The sequence below is a fragment of the Mandrillus leucophaeus genome, unplaced genomic scaffold (genome assembly GCF_000951045.1).
Source record: "Mandrillus leucophaeus isolate KB7577 unplaced genomic scaffold, Mleu.le_1.0 Scaffold1114, whole genome shotgun sequence".
NCBI classification, from domain to species: Eukaryota; Metazoa; Chordata; class Mammalia; order Primates; family Cercopithecidae; genus Mandrillus; species Mandrillus leucophaeus.
The window spans coordinates 324671-344245 of NW_012099366.1; the positions used below are offsets into that span (position 1 = coordinate 324671).

The following is a 19575-nucleotide window of genomic DNA, read 5'->3' on the forward strand; positions in this document are numbered from 1 at the left end:
GAGATCGCGCCACTGCACTCCAGCCTGGGTGACAGAGCGAGACTCCGTCTCAAAAAAAAAAAAAAAAAAAAAAAAAAAAAAAAAAAAATTATGTGTATTTTTTTGATGAGTTTTGACAAATGTATAGGTAATTTTATTTGTAGTGGAGGACATTAAGGTTCCCTGGGATTGTGCAGGTCCAGGGATTTAACAGACGGATCCTGCTTAGGAAACAGGACAACATTAAGGCTCTTGGGAAATATAATCAAACAGGAACAAGTGGAAACACCAAGGGCTGGCCAGAGGGTCTCACTGCACCAGGATCTGGCCCTCTGGAATGCCTGGCGACTTCATGGCAGCTCCTGGCCCTCCTCAGGGAGCGGTCTCACCACTCTGACGTGTGTTTAGGCCACGAGATGAGACCTAGGACTGGGTTCTGGCTCTCTGCCCTGCAACTTTCCTGCCACTACCCGCGCCCGCATCCCTGCCCACCAGTGGGGGGCGCTCCAGTCGGTGACAGCCAACTTTCGCTGCTGCCACCACAACCGCAGGGCCCGATTACCTCTCCAGTCTATTAGAAACCGGTTTCAGATCCGCGGTGGAACGGCGGGCGGGAAAAAGCCCAAGCGCTGTCTCGGGTGCCCCTTCGGGTCAGCCATCCTCTGGTCTCCGAGGCTCGGGGCTAACTGGGCGCGAACCGCTGAGCCCGCCTACCAATCAGGCCCTTTCTCCCGCCCCTCTGTGGCTGAAACCCTCAAAGGGTTGCAGTTTCAGCTTTCGCTTAGAGACAGCAACTCCAAATTCAGGGTCGCTGGGGAAACTGAGGCAGGACTGGGGACTCTGGGTGAGAGGTCAGACAGTGGTCGCGGACTCTTTCTCCCGAGAAATGGGGATAGCTCTTCCGATAGCCCAAAGCGACTCACGCAGATCCTAGAAGAGAGCGCCGAGGTCCGGGGGGTTGGCCCGGGAAAGCGAAGCGCCGCCCACGCGGCTGGGAAACCTCAGGGTAGTGCTGGCCGGAGGTGGGGCCAGGGGCGGGTTCCGGGCGGAGGGTGGGGCAGACGTGGGTTACCGGGTGTGCCAGCCAAACCTTGCACAGAGGAGGTGGCGGTGGTGGCCCTCGCCTGTGGCCCCCGTGCTGCTTGCACTCGAACTCTTCGCCATGGAGGAGCTCCAGGAGCCTCTGAGTGGACAGCGCCGGCTCTGTTTCACGCCAGCTGCCCGGACCAGCCTCTTACTGCTCAGGCTCAACGACGCTGCGCTGCGGGCGCTGCAAGAGTGTCAGCGGCAACAGGTACGGCCGGCCCCCTTCTTCTCTAGTCCCTGCCCCTGGGAACCTTGGGCCTCAGCCGGCGACCCTGGAGAAGGTGCAGGGGAGAGGGAGCGGCATCCGCAAGCTCTGGCCTCCCCACCTCTCCAAGTGAAGCCGGCTAGGCAGGTGATCCCGGGCTCCGGACCCCGGATCCTGGGGATACCGCTTCACCTGCGCTCAATGGTCACATCTTCGCTCTCCCCGCAGGTACGGCCGGTGATTGCCTTCCAAGGCCACCGAGGGGTAAGTGCGAGCTCAGGGTGTGTGAGCGAGGTTAGGGCAAGGGAGCATAAACGTGGACTGGAGGTGGAAGGTGCGGTCGGGGCCGGAGGCTGCGAGTGGTCACGGTCTGAGGTATTTCCGAGAACTGAACTCCAAATGGGGCGAGGAGGCTGCTGGGGTTGTCCCAGGGGGCTGTGGTTGAGGGGACTGTGCTGTTTCAGCCTCCTGGGGAACTCAGGCCCAGCTGCACCTGGTGTGCTAACGAGCCCTGTGGGACCCGTCTTAGTCTTACTTAGGCTGGCTCCCGGAGGAGTGGCGGCGGCAGGAGGGGGAGGGGCTGACTTCATGGGGCTTACCGTCTCCTTCCACCTCCAGTATCTGAGGCTCCCAGGCCCTGGCTGGTCCTGCCTCTTCTCCTTCATAGTGTCCCAGTGCTGCCAGGAGGGCGCTGGTGGTAGCTTAGACCTTGTGTGCCAACGCTTCGTCAGGTAAGGGGGAACAGGTAGCAGGCAAGAAGGGGTTTGTGGAAAGTGGGGGAGGGAAATGTGGAGAGGTGCTTAAGAGCTCACCCCCCTATTTTTTTCCACCACGCCTTTCCAGGTCTGGGTCTAACCGCCTCCACTGTCTGGGCTCACTCAGGGAGCGCCTCATTATTTGGGCAGCCATGGATTCTATCCCAGCCCCATTATCAGTTCAGGGACACAACCTGCCTGAAGATGCCAGACATCCTGAGAGTTGGCAGAACACAGGAAACTATTCTGAAGGAGATGTAGTATCACAGCCACAGATAGCACTAGAGGAGGTGAGGCCAGAAACTGCAGGGAGTTGTGATAAGGTGGGGCAAAGGCTGAAGTCCAAGGTATCCCAGTACTCCAGGAAACCAAGTGCTCCTGCCACTTTCCCCACCAGGTGTCAGTGTCAGATCCACTGGCAAGCAACCAAGGACAGTCACTCCCAGGATCCTCAAGGGAGCACATGGCACAGTGGGAAGTGAGGTACTTGGGACGGGGTGGGACTAACATGGGAAGCTTTGGCATTGTCTTCCTTTCTAATCTCCACTCTTAAATGTTGTAATAAAAGATCCAGTTCCACCTCCTACCCTGGTCTTCATCTGTCCCATTCCCTGAAAATATCCTAGAAACCAGACCCATCTTCCAAACAGAGAACCTGTTCAGGCGCTGCCTTCCTCTGCCAGCCGGAAACGTCTGGACAAGGTAAGTTATAATGGCAAGGGCTTTTCTTTTTTTTTTTTTTTTCTAACATTGATATAATGAAACAGTGGCAAAGACTATTTTGAAGAGCACTTTTAGTCAAGTGAAAACTTAGAAATTGGAAGCTCAGGCCGGGCGCGGTGGCTCACGCTCGTATTCCCAGCACTTTGGGAGGCCGATGCAGGTGGACCACCTGAGGTTGGGAGTTCAAGACTAGCCTGACCAACATGGAGAAACCCCGTCTCTACTAAAAATACAAAATTAACCAGGGTGGTGGCACATGCCTGTAATCCCAGCTACTCGGGAGGCTGAGGCAGGAGAATCGCTTGAACCCGGGAGGCTGAGGTTGCGGTGAGCCGAGATCGCGCCATTGCACTCCAGCTTGGGCAAAAAGAGTGAAACTCTGTCTCAAAAAAAAAAAAAAAAGAAAGAAAGAAAGAAATTGGAAGCTCATTATATAGGAGGAATTTTTTTAGAGACAAAGTCTCTCTGTTCCCCAGGCTGGAGACTCCTGGGTTCAAGCCATCCTTTTTTTTTTCTTAGTCTCACTCTTGTCACCCAGGCTAGGGTGTTGTGGTATGATCACAGCTCACCACAGCCTTGAACTCCTGGGCTCAACTGATTTTCCCTCCTCAGGTGGTGTGTGCCACCACACCAGGCTCATTTTCTGATTTTTTTGCAGAGATAGGGTCTCACTATGTTACCCAGACTAGTCTTGAAATCTTGTGTTCAAGCGATTCCCCCACCTCAGCCTCTGAAATGGTTGGGATTACAGGTATGAGTCACTGTGCCCAGCCTAGGAGGAATTCTTGAGAAAAGAACATATTTAGGAAGCTCTTGGCTGTTTATGTCACACAGATATTTTCCTCAACAGAAACGTTCAGTGCCTGTGGCCACTGTAGAACTAGAAGAAAAGAGGTTCAGAACTCTGCCTTTAGCGCCAAGCCCCCTACAAGGCCTGACCAATCAGGATTTACAAGAGGGAGAAGATTGGGAGCAAGAAGATAAGGATGAAGACATGGACCCCAGATTAGAATGCAGTTCCTCAGTTCAAGAAGGTGAGTTAATGAAAGGAAGGTAAAAATGCCAGTGGAAAAGACTTATAATCACTTGTGTTTTCTTGATTCCTTCCTAGATTCTGAATCCCCAAGCCCTGAAGATGTACCAGACTATCTCCTGTGAGTTCCCTTGCTTTTTCCAATTTCATGAAGCCTTGGGCATATATTAAGATATACTTCCTGGAAGCTGAGGGCTTTTCAGGGGCAATGAAATTGAAGGTGACAGCTCTCTGCTCCTGGCAGGCAATACAGGGCCATCCACAGTGCAGAACAGCAACATGCCTATGAGCAGGACTTTGAGACAGATTATGCTGAATACCGCATCCTGCATGCCCGTGTTGGGACTGCAAGCCAAAGGTTCATAGAGCTGGGAGCAGAGATTAAAAGAGTTCAGCGAGGAACTCCGGAATATAAGGTAATGACAGGACCCAGCCTGGCTTTCCAACTCTACTGGCCATTAACCCCCTGCTAACCACCCGTATGCCTGTGTTCATAAAGTGACTAAGCAGTGACAAGGAAACCTGTTTGAAGGGAAAAATTAGTCTGTATCATTGTATCATTCAGTAGAATGAGAAGGGAAGTTACTTCTCTTTTTTGAGACAGTCTAGCTCTCTCAGGCACAGTCTTGGCTCACTGCAACCTCCACCTCTTAGGCTAAAGCAATTCTCGTTCCTCAGCTTTCCGAATAGCTGGGATTATAGGTATGTACCACCATGCCCAGCTAATTTTTGTATTTTTAGTAGAGACAGGGTTTCACCATGTTGGCCAGGCTGGTCTTGAACTCCTGACCTCAAGTGATCCACCCACCTCAGCCTCCCAAAGTGCTGGGATTACAGGTGTGAGCCACTGCACCTGGCCCCTCTCTCTTTTTTCTTTTTGAGATGGAGTCACTTCGCCCAGGCTGGAGTGCAGTGGCGCGGTCTCGGCTCACTGCAAGCTACGCCTCCTGGGTTCACGCTTCTCCTGCCTCAGCCTCCCAAGTAGCTGGGACTACAGGCGCCTGCCACTACGCCTGGCTAATTTTTTTGTATTTTTTAGTAGAGATGGGTTTCACTGTCTTAGCCAGGATGGTCTCTATCTCCTGACCTCATGATCTGCCCACCTTGGCCACCCAAAGTGCTAGGATTACAGGTGTGAGCCACCGTGCCTGGCCACCCCTCTCTTTATTTCTTAATGTTGAACTCAGTGCTAGTATTTTCTGTTTCAGGTGCTGGAAGACAAGATAGTCCAGGAATATAAAAAGTTCAGGAAGGTAAGACAAGGTCGGGGAATGGAAGCAAGCAAGGTAGAAATGAGAATTTTTACTTTTTGACATGGATGCTTTTTCTCTGCAGCGGTACCCAGGTTACAGAGAAGAAAAGCGTCGCTGTGAGTACCTTCACCAGAAATTGTCCCACATTAAAGGTCTCATCCTGGAGTTTGAGGAAAAGAACAGGGGCAGCTGAAGTTATCAAGGGAATTCTTGAGCCTCTGCTTAGTGAAACACGAAGGAACAAAGCAGCTGTAAACTAAATAGAATGCAACTATCTGCTTTTCTTATGCTGACCACTGGAGTCCATGGTGGCAAGTAGAGAGTTGCTCTAGCTTCCTGAGGTTTGGTTTTCATTGTTAATTTTTGGGGTGTGGGCACTGTGCAAAGACTCCATAGCTATGCCTAGGAGTTTAGGAAAAGTGACAGAGGCTTGGCTTTTTTACCTTTAGTTCAGCCAAGTCATTTTCAAGTCCTGAGAAATGACATCATCTTCAGGATAAGATAATGAGGACATTAGACAAACCAAACTAAGTGAATTTAGTCTACTAGCCTCCCTAAGGAAACAGTAATAATAACTTTTGGTAAGAGCTAAAATAACTTGTAGCATACCTAGATATAATGAGAAAGGGCCTGGGTGTTACCCATGTACTGAAAATGAACTTTTTTACCAACATGGCTAAAAAACTAAAACTGACTGCTTCTGTGTCCTTTGTACAAGTTCATATGTTTTCCTTAAATCTTCCAAGGCAGGTGGTTCTTAACCCTGCCTTCACATCTGAGACACTTTTGGGGCTCTCTAAACAATTAGATCCCTGGACCCCAGCCCAGATGTTATGAGTTAGAATCTCTAAGATTATGGTTTAGACATCTCTTACTTTTTCCAAGCTCTGTGTGTGACCAAGATACATACTTTGCTGTAAGGCTCTATCAAATTCATCTTAAAATTGACAGCTACATACTGTAATTATATAGTAGGAAGAAAATTCTTTTCTGAACATAGGAATTCCTAGGATCACCTAGAGTAGCGCTCCTACCTCGAATTATCCAGTGACTGAAAACTATAACTGGGCAGGATTTGAATTTACCTACAAAAGGAGATAAATGGTTTAGTTGGACAAAAGATCACTCTTCAGTCCTTTCTGTTCCTCACTGTTACAAAAGAAAGTGGATGCTTTACTCATAACTAGGAATGATACTGCCTTTCCCAGTTCTACTGAAGGGGGAGGTTAAAGGGCCACACCCTAGGCTTTGGGAGATAGAACTGCACCCAGCAGTGTCAGCAATTCCTGAAACAACTTGGATGAAACCTTGTGATGCCACACCCTTGACAGGGCATTTCTGGGCAGAGAACAGTCCTTGGGAGGTATAAATATGCAGTAAGCTTAGCTGCGTGGCAAGGATAAACAGGAACCCATCCTTAGGGCATGGACAGCCTAACAAGAAAGGCCCTTCACCTGTTCTCTAATCACCAGGGTAGGCCTGGGCAATAAACATGTAAGGAGAGAAAGAGATAATAAATTTTGAAAGAATTTTGAGGTGATTATGGACCCAGTCAGTCAGTCTACAGCTGCAGTGATCAGTATGGTAGCAACTGTATTGCTATATAAATTAATGAAGACTAAAAATGTAGTTTCTAGCCATATTTCAGATGCTCCATAGCTACCTGTACTGAACAGTGTAGATTACAGAGCATTTCCATCACTGAGGAAAGCTCTATTGAACAGTGATAGTGTGCAGAGAACACCTGGTTCTCAATCTTGTGGAAAGTAAGACAGTTTAAAGGGGTCTCATTTATTGTCACTGTTCCAAATGTACAAAAAAAATTAGAAAATACCCCCAACTCAACCCCACCCCCAAAACATTCCCCCCAACACAAATAATTTTTCCCAAAACCACAAACATAAACTGGTCCTGGTATTTCCATAAACAGTGCAGCTAAGAAACAGTTTAGAGAAAATTTAACAGGATTCAGATTATATCCATTCTGTCCTCTCAGCCCTGAGAGGTAATAATTCCCATATGGGTCCCAGTCCTCCCTAATGGTTTTCCCATCTCTGGTGGAAGAGTCCTTTTACAAAGTGGCGTTTGGCTACTGCTTTAGAGATCCTCCTGTGCCTTCTTCTTCTTCTTGGGTTTTTCTTCTTGAATTACAGGGGGGTTTGTAGCTTCTCGTTGTAGATAGCTAATAAAATCACTTAATTCACGGCCACCCTGAAAACAGAAAGATTACCTTAAAAATGTAACTTTTTAAATAACCCTGATCTGCTCCAAACAGGAAGACTTTTGAGTTTGTAAAAGCACATTAGCAGCCACATATACTGACCATGAGAGTTTAAACAGTTTTTAGTTAAATAAACCCAATTAGCCTGGCGTGGTGGCTCACGCCTGTAATCCCAGCACTTTGGGAGGCCAAGGTGGGCAGATCACCTGAGGTCAGGAGTTCAAGACCAGCCTGACCAACATGGAGAAACCCCATCTCTACTAAAAATACAAATTAGCAGGGGGAGGGATTGCATTGGGAGTTATACCTGATGTAAATGAAGAGTTGATGGGTGCAGCACACCAACATGGCACAAGTATACATATGTAACAAACCTGCACGTTATGCACATGTACCCTAGAACTTAAAGTATAATAATAAAAAAAAAAATACAAATTAGCCAGGGTGGTGGCACATGCCTGTAATCCCAGCTACTTGGGAGGCTGAGGCAGGAGAATCGCTTGAACCTGGGAGGTGGAGGTTGCGGTGAGCCGAGATCACGCCATTACACTCCAGCCTGGGCAACAAGAGCGAAACTCCGTCTCAAAAATAAATAAAATTAAATAAGTAAATAAACCAACCCAATTAAAGAACTATGTTTAAGAGTGTGTGTTTATGTCTGTGTATGTATTTGTGGGGATATGGGACAATTCACTTACTTCATATTTCTTTGGATTTAGCTTCTTGTTGGCTGGAGAGAAGTATATGGTAGGAAAACTGGGGAAAGAAACATTTATTAATTTGAAGCAGTTATGTGGGCTCATGTGCAGAACTCTTAAGCCAAGAAGGAATCAGTGGTTCTTCCTTCAACTGGAATATGAAGACTATGTCTAGTAATGATTTCCTGGTGGTTACAAGCTTTATTCCAATCAATTGCCTAGACACTTTTGTTAATTTTTAGTCCACTTACCCTCTGACTTCATATGGAGAAGGCACATCATTGGCTGTGGCATCCATCTTGGCTATGACGATATTTGGGTCTTTGCTGAGCTGTTAATAAAACAGGTTAAATGTTTACATTTCAAATTTTCAGTGACAGAGGGACACTTAAGTCAATTCAAGACTTAAAACAATCTCATTCTTCAAACACTAAAAATACAAAAATTAGCTGGGTGTGGTGGTGCGCACCTGTAATTCCAGCAGATAAACTGCTGTTCAGGTGGGAAGAGTGCTTTGCAGATGGTAGTACCTCACTTTCCACAAGCTTCCCTTTTTTCTCTTGTATTAAGACTACATATTGCAACCTTCAAATTTACCTGGTCCAAATAAGACATTACAGGGGCTAAGTCAAATGTTTTAAGATGAAGAACCATATGGATTCATGTAAGCCATTACCAAAATTCAGAAGTTCTTAGATATTTTGAACTATTATCTAGATTGAGCCTGAGGAATGGAATGTTAAAAGTGGGTATCTCAGGCACTGCACAGGCTGGAGCACTAGGGGGCAGTCAAGAGAAAGTGAGTAAACAGCAAGTAATTGGGAAAAAAAATCTACAAGTACTTAGGAACCAAGCAAATGAGCCAATGCTGAATACATTTATAAACTTTGCTCCCGCTCAAATGTTATCATCAGAATAGGGTTCATACTTACCTTCTCTCCAAGTTCTTTATACTTGGGCTCCAGATTCTTACAGTGACCACACCAAGGAGCATAAAATTCAATCAGTACATCTTTATTTTCATTATTCACTATTTCATCAAAATTCTCTGCTACCACTACCTGGAAAACACAGAGGAAACTCTAGTTGGTAAGGTAACATAAAAAAATAAATTCACAAGCTGTATTTGTTTCTAGACCCAATCCCTCTCTAATTTGATGTGTTACCAAGGAAAGTAAGTCATAGAACCCCAAATCACATTTACAGATTAAAGATGTTGTCATTCACTAGATACCAACTCGTTCCTTTGTCTGTCACCTATCAAACTATGTTCAGGAAGTTACAGGATATAGAAGTGCTACCCAACCGTTCCTTAAAGTAATTTCAAGCCAGGCTTGGTGGCACATGCCTGCAGTCCAAGCTACTCAGAAGGCTGAGGCAACTGAGTAAGACCACATCTCTATAAAAAAATTCAAAGTACACACTGTTCTTAGGGGTTGCTCTATCCTCAAGAGTAACTTAGCCCAATATAAATTTCATCAGAAAATTCTATGCAGGCTTTATACTCTTGCCCCTACCAAGCATTATGAGCCCTGCCAATGCTTTTTTTTTTTTTTTGAGATGGAGTTTCACTCTTGTCACCCAGACTGGAGTGCAGTGGCATAATCTCGACTCACTGCAACCTCTGCTTCCCGGGTTCAAGTGATTCTCCTGCCTCAGCCTCCCAAGTAGCTGGGAACACAGGCACCCGCCACCACACTTGGCTGATTTTTTTGTATTTTTAGTAGAGATGGGGTTTCACCATGTTGGGCAGGCTGATCTCGAACTCTCAACCTCATGATCTGCCTGCCTTGGCCTCCCAAAGTGCTGGGATTACAGGCATGAGCCACCGCTTGGCCTGCCAATGCTTATTTTATGACTCAGGGAGTAAGGACAAAAAAAAAAAAAGAGATGGCCAATGAAGTCTTCATTTAGACCCCACAGTTTTGGAACAAAGAAACGAGGAGAGGCAATTGCTCATAGCTTGATGAGGCTGTCAGTACCTCACCTTTACAGGCCCATCATTGCTCTCTGGGATAGGTTCAGACTTCAGGTATCTCTTCAGATTGCCATCAAAGTAATCCTGCAGGAACCTCTCCAGAGCCTTCCCATCACGCCTACAATTGGAAAACAAGGGTAAGGCTTGTTAATCTGTTCCCACCACTGAGAAAATTATAGCAATTGCTTTGAACAGTTACTATGTATTTTAGCTTTTCAAGGCTAAAAAAAAGGGGAACTCTTATCTCTCAATATGCAGAACTACAGACTGATGAAACAAACCGTTTTTTATTTCTAGTGTGTTCTTTGTGGATTTCAAAGTTCAGAGAAAGAATCATTGGTCTGCTAGAGATTCATTTTTGTAAAAGAACCAGGTCTTATTGCTCTGGAGGATAGTGTGTGTTTACAGTATTTCATTTTATTGGTTGTCTCACAAGGAATATTTTCTCTTGTCTCAATCTCCCAAAATCTCAGAAAGTGAGGGTAAAAATTGTTTCTGGGGTCTTAAGATCTTCCTGATTCTGAGTTTACTTTAGACTCATGTGGTATTTCAAAAAGAAAATACATTCTGTAGGGATGAGGGGGGAATGGTTTGGTTTGAAATGACATCCGTATCAATGAGGCTGTTCAATCTTTTTTTGGATTTTTCAATTTTTTAGAGACAGGGTCTGGCTATGTTGCCTAGGCTGGCCTCAAACTCATGGGCTCAAGTGATCTTCCTGCTTCAGCCTCCCAAAGTGCTGGGATTATAGGTGTGAGCAACCACATCTGGCCCAAAGGAGGTTGTCCAATCTTATCTTTTTTTGTTTTTTTGAGACACAGTCTTGCTCTGTCACCCAGGCTGGAGAACAGTGGCGTGATCTCGGCTCACTGCAACCTCTGCCTCCCGGGTTCAAGTGATTCTGGTGCCTCAGCCTCCCTAGTAGCTGGAATTACAGGTGCACACCATCACACCCAGCTAATTTTTGTATTTTTAATAGACACGGGGTTTCACCATGTGGGCCAGGCTGGTCTCGAACTCCTGACCTCAAGTGATCCACATACCTTGGCCTCCCAAATTGCTGGGATTACAGGTGTGAGTCACTGTGCTCAGCCTCTATCTGCAATTAATGACCAAGTGGAATTATGTAAGAATTCCAACCTGCTATCCTTTCATTAGTTTTCAGAATTCATTAAGGATCATAATCCTTAAAGTATCGATATGTATTTATTTATTTTTATTTATTTTTTTTGAGACAGAGTTTCACTCTTGTTGCCCAGGCTGGAGTGCAATGGCACGATCTTGGCTCACTGAAACCTCCGCCTCCCAGGTTCAAGTGATTCTCCTGCCTTAGCCTCCCAAGTAGCTGGGATTACAGGCATGCACCACTGTGTCTGGCTAATTTTTGTATTTTTAGTAGAGACGGGGTTTCTCTATGTTGGTCAGGCTGGTCTCGAACTCCCGACCTTAGGTGATCCGCCGCCTTGGCCTCCCAAAGTGCTGGGATTACAAGTGTGAGCCACTGTGCCTGGCCTAAAGTATCTATATTTAAATTGAGAAAAACGACAGTCATAGGTCTTGATTAAAAGACCTATCTTCACATTCCAGGGTTATTGTTCTTTAGAAATCCTTTGTAGTATAAAAGGCTTTAATAAATGCCTTGGAGAATCAAAGCCCAACTAGCAACTCACGAGAACTCCTCCTGCATGACAAACTTCTCTCCTTTAGCAGTTCTGATAGCAACAACAGGAATCTCTCCAGCAGTGCTCTCCAAGCCAAAATCAGAAAGTTCATGGCTAAAGGTTTTGCGGCTAGCTACAGCAAAGTTGAGTTTGTGCCCAGCATCCAGAAATTTCTTTGCCACCATCATTACCCTGTGGGAAACAAGAGACATTTGTGCCAAGACTATACAGGGTGGTCAAGCACTTTTGAAACTAAGCAGCAAGTGACTGGAAAGCAAAGACTAACTTCTATAGTTCTAGCCTTCTGGAATCAGTCTGAACAGTCTGAGCTTCTGAGCCCTGACACAGGGTTATGATATACTTCAATGCCTTACTGAACTTCACTGGCAAATTGGTGATGCCCAATCAACTGGTGCATTCCTGCTAAATCTTGCTGTAATATACAACTGAAATCTGTTTTAGGCATAATGACTGATCTGAAAAGAAAATTTGTAAAGGTAAAATGCACTGAGAGTCTAAATGTGCAAGTAAGCACAATGTTTAAGTGCATTTTATATCAAATTTCCACCTTCTACTTAGAGTCACTGTGTCACAAAGCAAAGAAACACCTATGAAATACATGCCCAACAGATTTTGAAAACAGTTTATGTTATTTGTCCTATGGCTTCAAATGTAGTTTTTGGAGGCCAAATGTTCCCATTCTTTCCTGCTCTTATACCACACATGGTAACAGGACAGTAATTTTAATTTTTTTTTTTTTACAGTTTCTTAAGGAACCATTTATTGTTTTACAGATTCTTAAGGAAACAACAAGATAGTTAGAAGGGACTGTTTATACATTGGGTAAACTTGTCCATGTGGGAAAAACATAATTCTTATTACCTGTTTCTCCAGTAGTTGGAACCTTTAGCATTCTTTTCATAGTCCACATCATAGTAAGCAATAAGTAAGTCCTTGCCCTGTATCAAATCTTTATTGTCTTCTGTCATGTGAGGGCAGATACCGAAACTGAAATGAAATAATCCATTATCAACTGGCTTGGCAAGTTTTTAGCTATATCATAAAGTTGCCACAAAGTAACTGATAGCATTTATGAAGGAAAGAGATTTTCAACATTTAGGACAAGTACTGAGCAATATATACCTTACAGGATGACAACAGGAGTTCTAACACCCATACATTACTGCTTTAATGTAAACTCAAACTATTATTATTACAATCCCCCCAAATAGACTGTTTAAGCCAAAATATAGCTCTGCTTAATAACTGAGGTAAACAAACTAAAATCAAGCAAATAAATCCCAGACAAGATACAAAGAAGTACTCACATGTTTTCCTGGATGAACTTTTTAATTTTGCCACTGGTCATTTTTTGCTCTGTATATGCCACAGTCTTGTCCTCAAACTTGTTAGTCAGATGTGAAGGACGAAATAAGATGATACCCCTTAAAACAAAAAAAAAAGTCTCAGTAGGCAGATAACAGAAGAACTGTCTCCCATCCTTTTTTTTTTTTTTTTTTTTTTTGAGCTAGGGTTTCACTCTGTTGCTCAGACTGGAGTGCAGTGGTATGATCATAGCTCACTGTAGCCTTGAACTCCCAGGCTCAAGTGATCCTCCCACCTCAGCTGCCCAAATAGCTGAGAACACAGGTGTGCACCACCATGCACAACTAATTTTTTATTTTTTAAAATTTTTATAGAGATGGGGGTCTCACCATGTTACCAAGGCTGGTCTTGAACTCCCAGGCTCAAGTGATTCTCCCATCTCGGCCTCCAAAAATGCTGGGATTACAGGTGGAGCCCCCATGTTTCATATAATGCTCAGACTATCTACTTTTGCTGCCACTTTTAACTAGCAACATCTAAGCACACAAGGACTCTTTTCTAGTACCACAGATTCAGCAACATGACAGTCTCATTAACACTAAGATGCTAACCACTTTAATCTTAAGTGCAATAATTGGGTATAGGGTTGAATACATTTTGGGTTGGAAAATTAAGAGAACGTGGTTCTAATCATAGTTCCCCAACTAATTCCAAACACATTGGACCAGGTCTCAATTTAATCCTTCTGGTCTTCAGCTTTTTCATTATCTCAAAAGGGGGTTAGAGTAGATTTTCAAACCTTTAGAAACAATAGCAGGCTGGGTGTGGTGGCTCATGCCTGTAATCCCAACACTTTGGGAGCCTGAGGCAGACAGATCACCAAAGGTCAGGAGTTTGAGACCAGCCTGGCCAATATGATGAAACCCTGTCTCTACTAAAAACACAAAAATTAGGCAGGTGTGGTGGTGCACACTTGTAATCCCAGCTACTCAGGAGGCTGAGGCAGGAGAATCACTTGAACCCAGGAGGCAGAGGTTGTAGTGAGCCGAGATCATACCACTGCACTCCAGCCTGGGCAACAAGGGTGAGGCTCCGTCTGAAAAAAATAAAAACAAAAAACTCAAACTTACTCTAAATCTTCTCCTTTTCACACATGGTTAGTGACTATTGTTTACATTTTTTATACTCACTCCTTCCTATCCATTGCCACTAATGCTGTTGACCGAGTTTAGACTCTCACATGTCATCCTCAGTTTAGATTCTCCTTATAATCCTTAGAATTCTCCTTAGAATCCTTTGAATGCCTTTCACCATTCCCCCTTCAAACCATTATCATGTGGTTGCCAGTGACTTCTTCACAAATTTAACCCATTTATGTGGGAGGTTGTAAATTGTTTTTGTGAAAGATCAGACCTTGGCAATGACCTTGAGCAGGAGGCTACCACTCCCACAAGCTTAGTATTCTAATAATAGAACACTAGGCATTACTCCCCAGCCCAGAGTCTTTCAATGGCTCTCAAATGTCTAAAAGATAAAATCTAAGCTCTTTTGTATGGCACTTAAAATTTATAATTTGGTCTTTGCTTAATACTCCAATCTTATCTTTCATTATCTCAATCACAAACAATACTCCAGCAGTACTATGGGCCCCAACATGCCTAGGCTATCTTACATTTCAAGGCCTTCACTCCTGGTGCTCTATCTGGAATAATTTTTATTTCAAAGGCTATAAACCTCATCCTTCAAGAGTCACCCCCTCTATGAATTTTTCTGATATTACCCACCTACCCCAAAAGAAGAAAAACAATCACTCCCTCTTTTGTACTTCCAACCACTCTGCATATAGTTCTATATATACTTATACTTTCATTTTTACATATGTTCATGTATACAATCTCCCTTTACTAGATAGAGGGTTGTTCCTTGAAGGCAGCAATAGTTTCTGGCATGTAGCATAATGCCTCGAAAGTACTCAATAAACCCTTGGGAAAAATTAGGTATAAAAATGACCAATTCAGATGGGTACGGTGGCTCATGCCTGCAATCTCAGCACTTTGGGAGGCAGAGGAATCTGAGACCAGCCTGGGCAATATGATGAAACCCTGTCTCTACTAAAAATACAAAAATTAGCCAGGTATGGTGGCACGTGCCTGTACTCCTAGCTACTCAGGAGATTGAGGCGTGAGAATCATTTGAACCTGGGAGGCGGAGGTTGCAGTGAGCAGAGATCACACCACTGCACTCCAGCCTGGGTGACAGAGTGAAACCCTGTCCCAATCAATCAATCAGTCAATCAATCACACCAGTTCACACAATAATACTTCGTCTGGAGATTCAACTCAATCACTTACTCTCCATTATCATCATACTCGTTCACCAGAGACTTAACATTCGTATGTGCAAATCGGTAGTTATCCCTCAAGTTGCTGGCTGCTTTTAGGAACTCAGAGTGAGCTTCACTGAATAAATCATCGAAAAAACCTATACAGAAAATATTAAACACAAGGAAGAAGCAATAAGTGCTAACAGATAGATATTCCAAACCGTAAACGTCTATTTTTCAAGGGTTTCGTTCTATTTTGAGGACTGGGTCTGCTTTGTCATGACTACCTCAGACAGGCACAATATTTAGGATGAGAATTTTCCCTCTACCCTTTACGGACACATTTCTTGAGAGAGCCAAGGGAGAAAATTTGTCAGTGTTCAAGTCTTCATTCTACTTTCCCATAATTGAACAAATTCGGGCAAATTGCTTAAGAGTTTCAGGTATCAGAAGGATTAAGATGATACCTCAAAATAAACTGTAAACCACTTCACCCAATTTTTTTCTTTGTCTTTAGAACTACTCATTTAGAAAAGTGACTAAAACATAAATGTTTAATGAATACATGCTAACTCCTTGTAAACGAAAAAGAATCAGTAAAATTTAGGTGATAAAAAGTGGCTTTTGGCCAAATTTAAATAGTAAACCATATTCTGCTGCCAGAAAGTCAGTATTTTTTGTTTGTTTGTTTTTTGTGTTGCGACAGAGTTTTGCTCTTGTTGCCCAGGCTGGAGTGCAATGCCGCGATCTTGGCTCACCCCAACCTCTGCCTCCTGGGTTCAAGCGATTCTCTTGCCTTAGCCTCCCAAGTAGCTGGGATTACAGGCATGTGCCACCACGCCCGACTAAGGTTTCTCCATGTTGGTCAGGCTGGTTTAGAACTCCTGACCTCAGGTGATTTGCCCGCTTCAGCCTCCCAAAGTGCTGGGATTACAGGCGTGAGCCTCCGCGCCCAGCAAAAGTCAGTTTTATTACAGTAATTAGGAGACTAAGAGAAGTACAAACATAGCTTTTACGTTTATATTTATTTTTTAGTCAAATTTATCATATATCACATTTAAAAAACAAAACAATGAACATCTAAGATGCAGAAAGTGTTTAACTTGCTCATGTCATTTAAAAATGAGATATTGCGACACATGAGAAAGCAATGAATGCTGCAAAAACAAGACAAATCCTAGCAATCTGATTTTAACTTTTAAGTTCCCTAATTATTGTGAAAATAGCAGAGTTTTATTATTTACTTGTATCTTCCAACCTCAAAACCTTATTTTCAGTCATAACTACCTTATTATATGAGTTAAATCTCAGAGTTTAAGAAGCATTAGAAAATGCTGAAGATATTCCTATCCTAGTCCTTTATTTTTTCTCCCATGCCCACCCCTCCTAGTCCTTTAATTGAAATTAAACCTTCACATCTATAAGAACACAAACCCACCCAAATAAAACACCAATTGCCCCCACATTATAATTACATTATATACTAATTATATAATGTACTATAGTACATTATATTAACTGCTAACCCAATTCTGTCAGTTGCCTTTTCAACTGCCCCAAGGTTTCCTTAACTGCTTTAATTCTGTGGCTTTCCCAGACATGGAGGGTTTTGGAAATCAAGTTGATGATTCTGTGGCACGGTTTAATATTTGCTACTTACCTACTACAGACGCATCTTTATCACTAATGAATTTCTTAAATTCTTCCTCAGTCCTGAGAGGCACTGAAGCTGGTCCTGCCTGCTTCTTCAGGTGGCTGACAATTCCATCTTAGAAGTCAAAATAAAAGTTGTAATAACACAACTTATTTATAATTTTTGAGAAGGCAATTATTCATGATTCAAAATTCAGAAGGTACAAAAGGGTATATGATGAAATTTTCTTGCCACCCTTGTCCCTAGTCACCCAGTTTCCTCCATATAAGATTTCAGTTTCTTTTTTTTTTTTTTGAGACGGAGTCTTACTCTATCGCCCAGGCTGGAATGCAGTGGTGCAATCTCAGCTCACTGCAAGCTCTGCCTCCCATGTTCATGCCATTCTCCTGCCTCAGCCGCCCGAGTAGCTGGGACTACAGGCGCACGTCACCATGCCCAGCTAATTTTTTTTTTTTTTTTTGAGACGGAGTCTTGCTCTGTCGCCCAGGCTGGGGTGCGGTGGCCGGATCTCAGCTCACTGCAAGCTCCACCTCCTGGGTTTACGCCATTCTCCTGCCTCAGCCTCCCGAGTAGCTGGGACTAGAGGCGCCCACCACCTCGCCCAGCTAGCTTTTTTGTATTTTTTAGTAGAGACGGGGTTTCACCGTGTTCGCCAGGATGGTCTCGATCTCCTGACCTCGCGATCCGCCCGTCTCGGCCTCCCAAAGTGCTGGGATTACAGGCTTGAGCCACCGCGCCCAGCCTTTTTTGTATTTTTTTTAGAGAGACGGGGTTTCACCGTGTTAGCCAGGATGTTCTCCATCTCCTGACCTCGTGATCCACCCGCCTTGGCCTCCCAAAGTGCTGGGTGGGATTACAGGCGTGAGCCACTGCGCCCAGCCAAGATTTCAGTTTCTTGTATATCCTTCCAGACATTTTATGCATAAACAGGCAATTATATATAAAGAGCTACTTTAACCTTTTATTACAGTGGCATAGCGTTATTATTGTTTTAAAAAGTTTTGTTTTTTTTTAACAGAAACATTGTTTACAATGCATAGTGTTTCACTATAAAAGTGCCACAGTTTAACCAGACACAACTACAAAATTGATGGACATTTGTTTCCAATTTTTTTTTTTTTTTTTTTTTCCTGAGATAGGGTCTCCTTTTGTCACTCAGGCTGGAGTCCAGTGGCATGATCATTGCTCACTGCAGCCTCGACCTCCCAGGAGGGTCAATCAGATCTCTTTCCTCAGTCTCCTGAGTAGCTGGGCCTACAGGCATGCACTATCACACCTGGCTCGCTTTTTGTATTTTTATAGAGACGGGGTCTCACTATGTTGCCCAGGATGGCCTCCAACTACTAGGCTCAAGCGATCCACCTGCCTCAGCTTCCCAAAGTGCTAGGATTCAGGCATGAGCCTTGTTAAACCATTTTTTTTGTTTGTTTGATTGTTTGAGACGCAGTTTCACCCTTGTCACCCAGGTTGCAACACAATGGCGCGACTGCAACATTGGCTCACTGCAACATCCGCCTCCTGGGTTCAAGTGATTCTCCTGCCTCAGCCTCCCAAGCAGCTGGAATTACAGGCACCTGCCACCACACCCGGCTGATTTTTTGTATTTTTAGTAGAGATGGGGTTTCACTATGTTGGCTGGCCAGGCTGGTCTTGAACTCCTGACCTCTCAAAGTGCTGGGATTACACACATGAGCCACTGTGCCCGGCCCTAGTTAACCATTTTTAAACATACAATTCTGTATACTATTTGTGCTACCTCATGTAAGTGGAATCATATAGCAGCATGTAGTCAGAATTTTCTTCTTTAAGGCTGAATAATCTTCCACTGGATGCATATACCGTATTTTGTTTACTATTCATTCACTGATAGACACTTGGATTTCTTCTAACTTTTGGCTACTATGAATAATGCTGCTGTGGATATAGGTGTACAACTATCTTCTTTTGGGTATACAGTAAGTCCTCACTTAACATTATTCATACGTTCTCAGAAACTGCAACTTCAAGAGAAAGAATGCACAGCAAGTCCTAGAATAACACTGTTTCCTATAACATTGATGAGGAAAAAAAACACCAAGTTTTGTTATAGGTTGTTTCACTTAAAAGTTACAGCTTCCAAGAATCTATTGATAACATTAAGTGAGGGCTTAATGTATACTCAGAGTGGGTATACAGAAGCTGGATCATATATATGGTAATTTTATTTTTATTTTTATTTTTTTTTTGAGACAGGGTCTCACTCTGTCACCCAGGCTGGAGTGCAGTGGTGTGTGATCTCAGCTCACTGCAACCTCCACCTCCCAGGTTCAAGCAGAATTCTCCTGCCTTAGCCTCTCAAGTCGCTGGGACTACACGTGTACACCACCACACCCAGCTAATTTTTGTATTTTTTGGTGGAGATGGGGTTTCACCATGTTGGCCAGGCTGGTCTCGAACCCCTGACCTCAAGTGATCTACCTACCTTGGCTTTCCAAAGAGCTGGGATTACAGTTATGAGCTACCGCACCTGGCCTTCCATTTTTATTTTTATTTATTTTTTATTTTTTTATTTTTGGAGACGGAGTCTTGCTTTGTTCCCCAGGCTGGAGTGCAGTGGCCTGATCTCGACTCACTACAATCTCCGCCTCCCGGGTTCAAGCAATCCTTCTGCCTCAGCCTCCCAAGTAGCTGGAATTACAGG

The 19575-nt window shown here is 44.0% G+C and overlaps 3 protein-coding genes across 4 annotated transcripts in view; 1 reads left to right on the forward strand and 2 right to left on the reverse strand.

Annotated features, from left to right (window-relative positions):
- Positions 1 to 947, reverse strand: part of SERF2 (small EDRK-rich factor 2) — a 31163-nt gene extending 30216 nt beyond the window's left edge. The window contains exon 1 of the mRNA XM_011993894.1: positions 542 to 947. The gene's annotated coding sequence lies outside the window, so the exon portion shown is untranslated. The remainder of the gene's footprint in view (positions 1 to 541) is intronic.
- Positions 734 to 5718, forward strand: ELL3 (elongation factor RNA polymerase II-like 3). Of its 2 annotated transcripts, XM_011993867.1 has the most exons (12): positions 734 to 927; positions 1079 to 1273; positions 1499 to 1534; positions 1889 to 2001; positions 2114 to 2315; positions 2423 to 2508; positions 2652 to 2727; positions 3599 to 3782; positions 3860 to 3902; positions 4026 to 4197; positions 4990 to 5034; positions 5117 to 5718. In XM_011993867.1, the coding sequence occupies exons 2-12, from the start codon at positions 1142 to 1144 to the stop codon at positions 5225 to 5227; spliced, it is 1200 nt and encodes a 399-aa protein (XP_011849257.1). In that variant the 5' UTR covers positions 734 to 927; positions 1079 to 1141; the 3' UTR covers positions 5228 to 5718. The 2 variants fall into 2 exon arrangements, with proteins under 2 accessions (XP_011849257.1, XP_011849248.1); XM_011993858.1 differs by lacking the exon at positions 734 to 927 and having other exon boundaries at positions 942 to 2001.
- Positions 5719 to 6804: 1086 nt separating this feature from the next.
- The window catches only part of PDIA3 (protein disulfide isomerase family A, member 3), a 19797-nt gene continuing 7026 nt past the window's right edge, over positions 6805 to 19575 (reverse strand). Inside the window, exons 4-13 of the mRNA XM_011993844.1 lie at positions 16902 to 17009; positions 15270 to 15399; positions 12921 to 13037; positions 12475 to 12600; positions 11602 to 11784; positions 9941 to 10049; positions 8886 to 9014; positions 8205 to 8284; positions 7954 to 8011; positions 6805 to 7245 (exon numbers count right to left, since the gene is read on the reverse strand). Of these exons, the coding sequence (XP_011849234.1) occupies positions 7132 to 7245; positions 7954 to 8011; positions 8205 to 8284; positions 8886 to 9014; positions 9941 to 10049; positions 11602 to 11784; positions 12475 to 12600; positions 12921 to 13037; positions 15270 to 15399; positions 16902 to 17009 (1154 nt within the window). The 3' untranslated portion in view covers positions 6805 to 7131. The remainder of the gene's footprint in view (positions 7246 to 7953; positions 8012 to 8204; positions 8285 to 8885; positions 9015 to 9940; positions 10050 to 11601; positions 11785 to 12474; positions 12601 to 12920; positions 13038 to 15269; positions 15400 to 16901; positions 17010 to 19575) is intronic.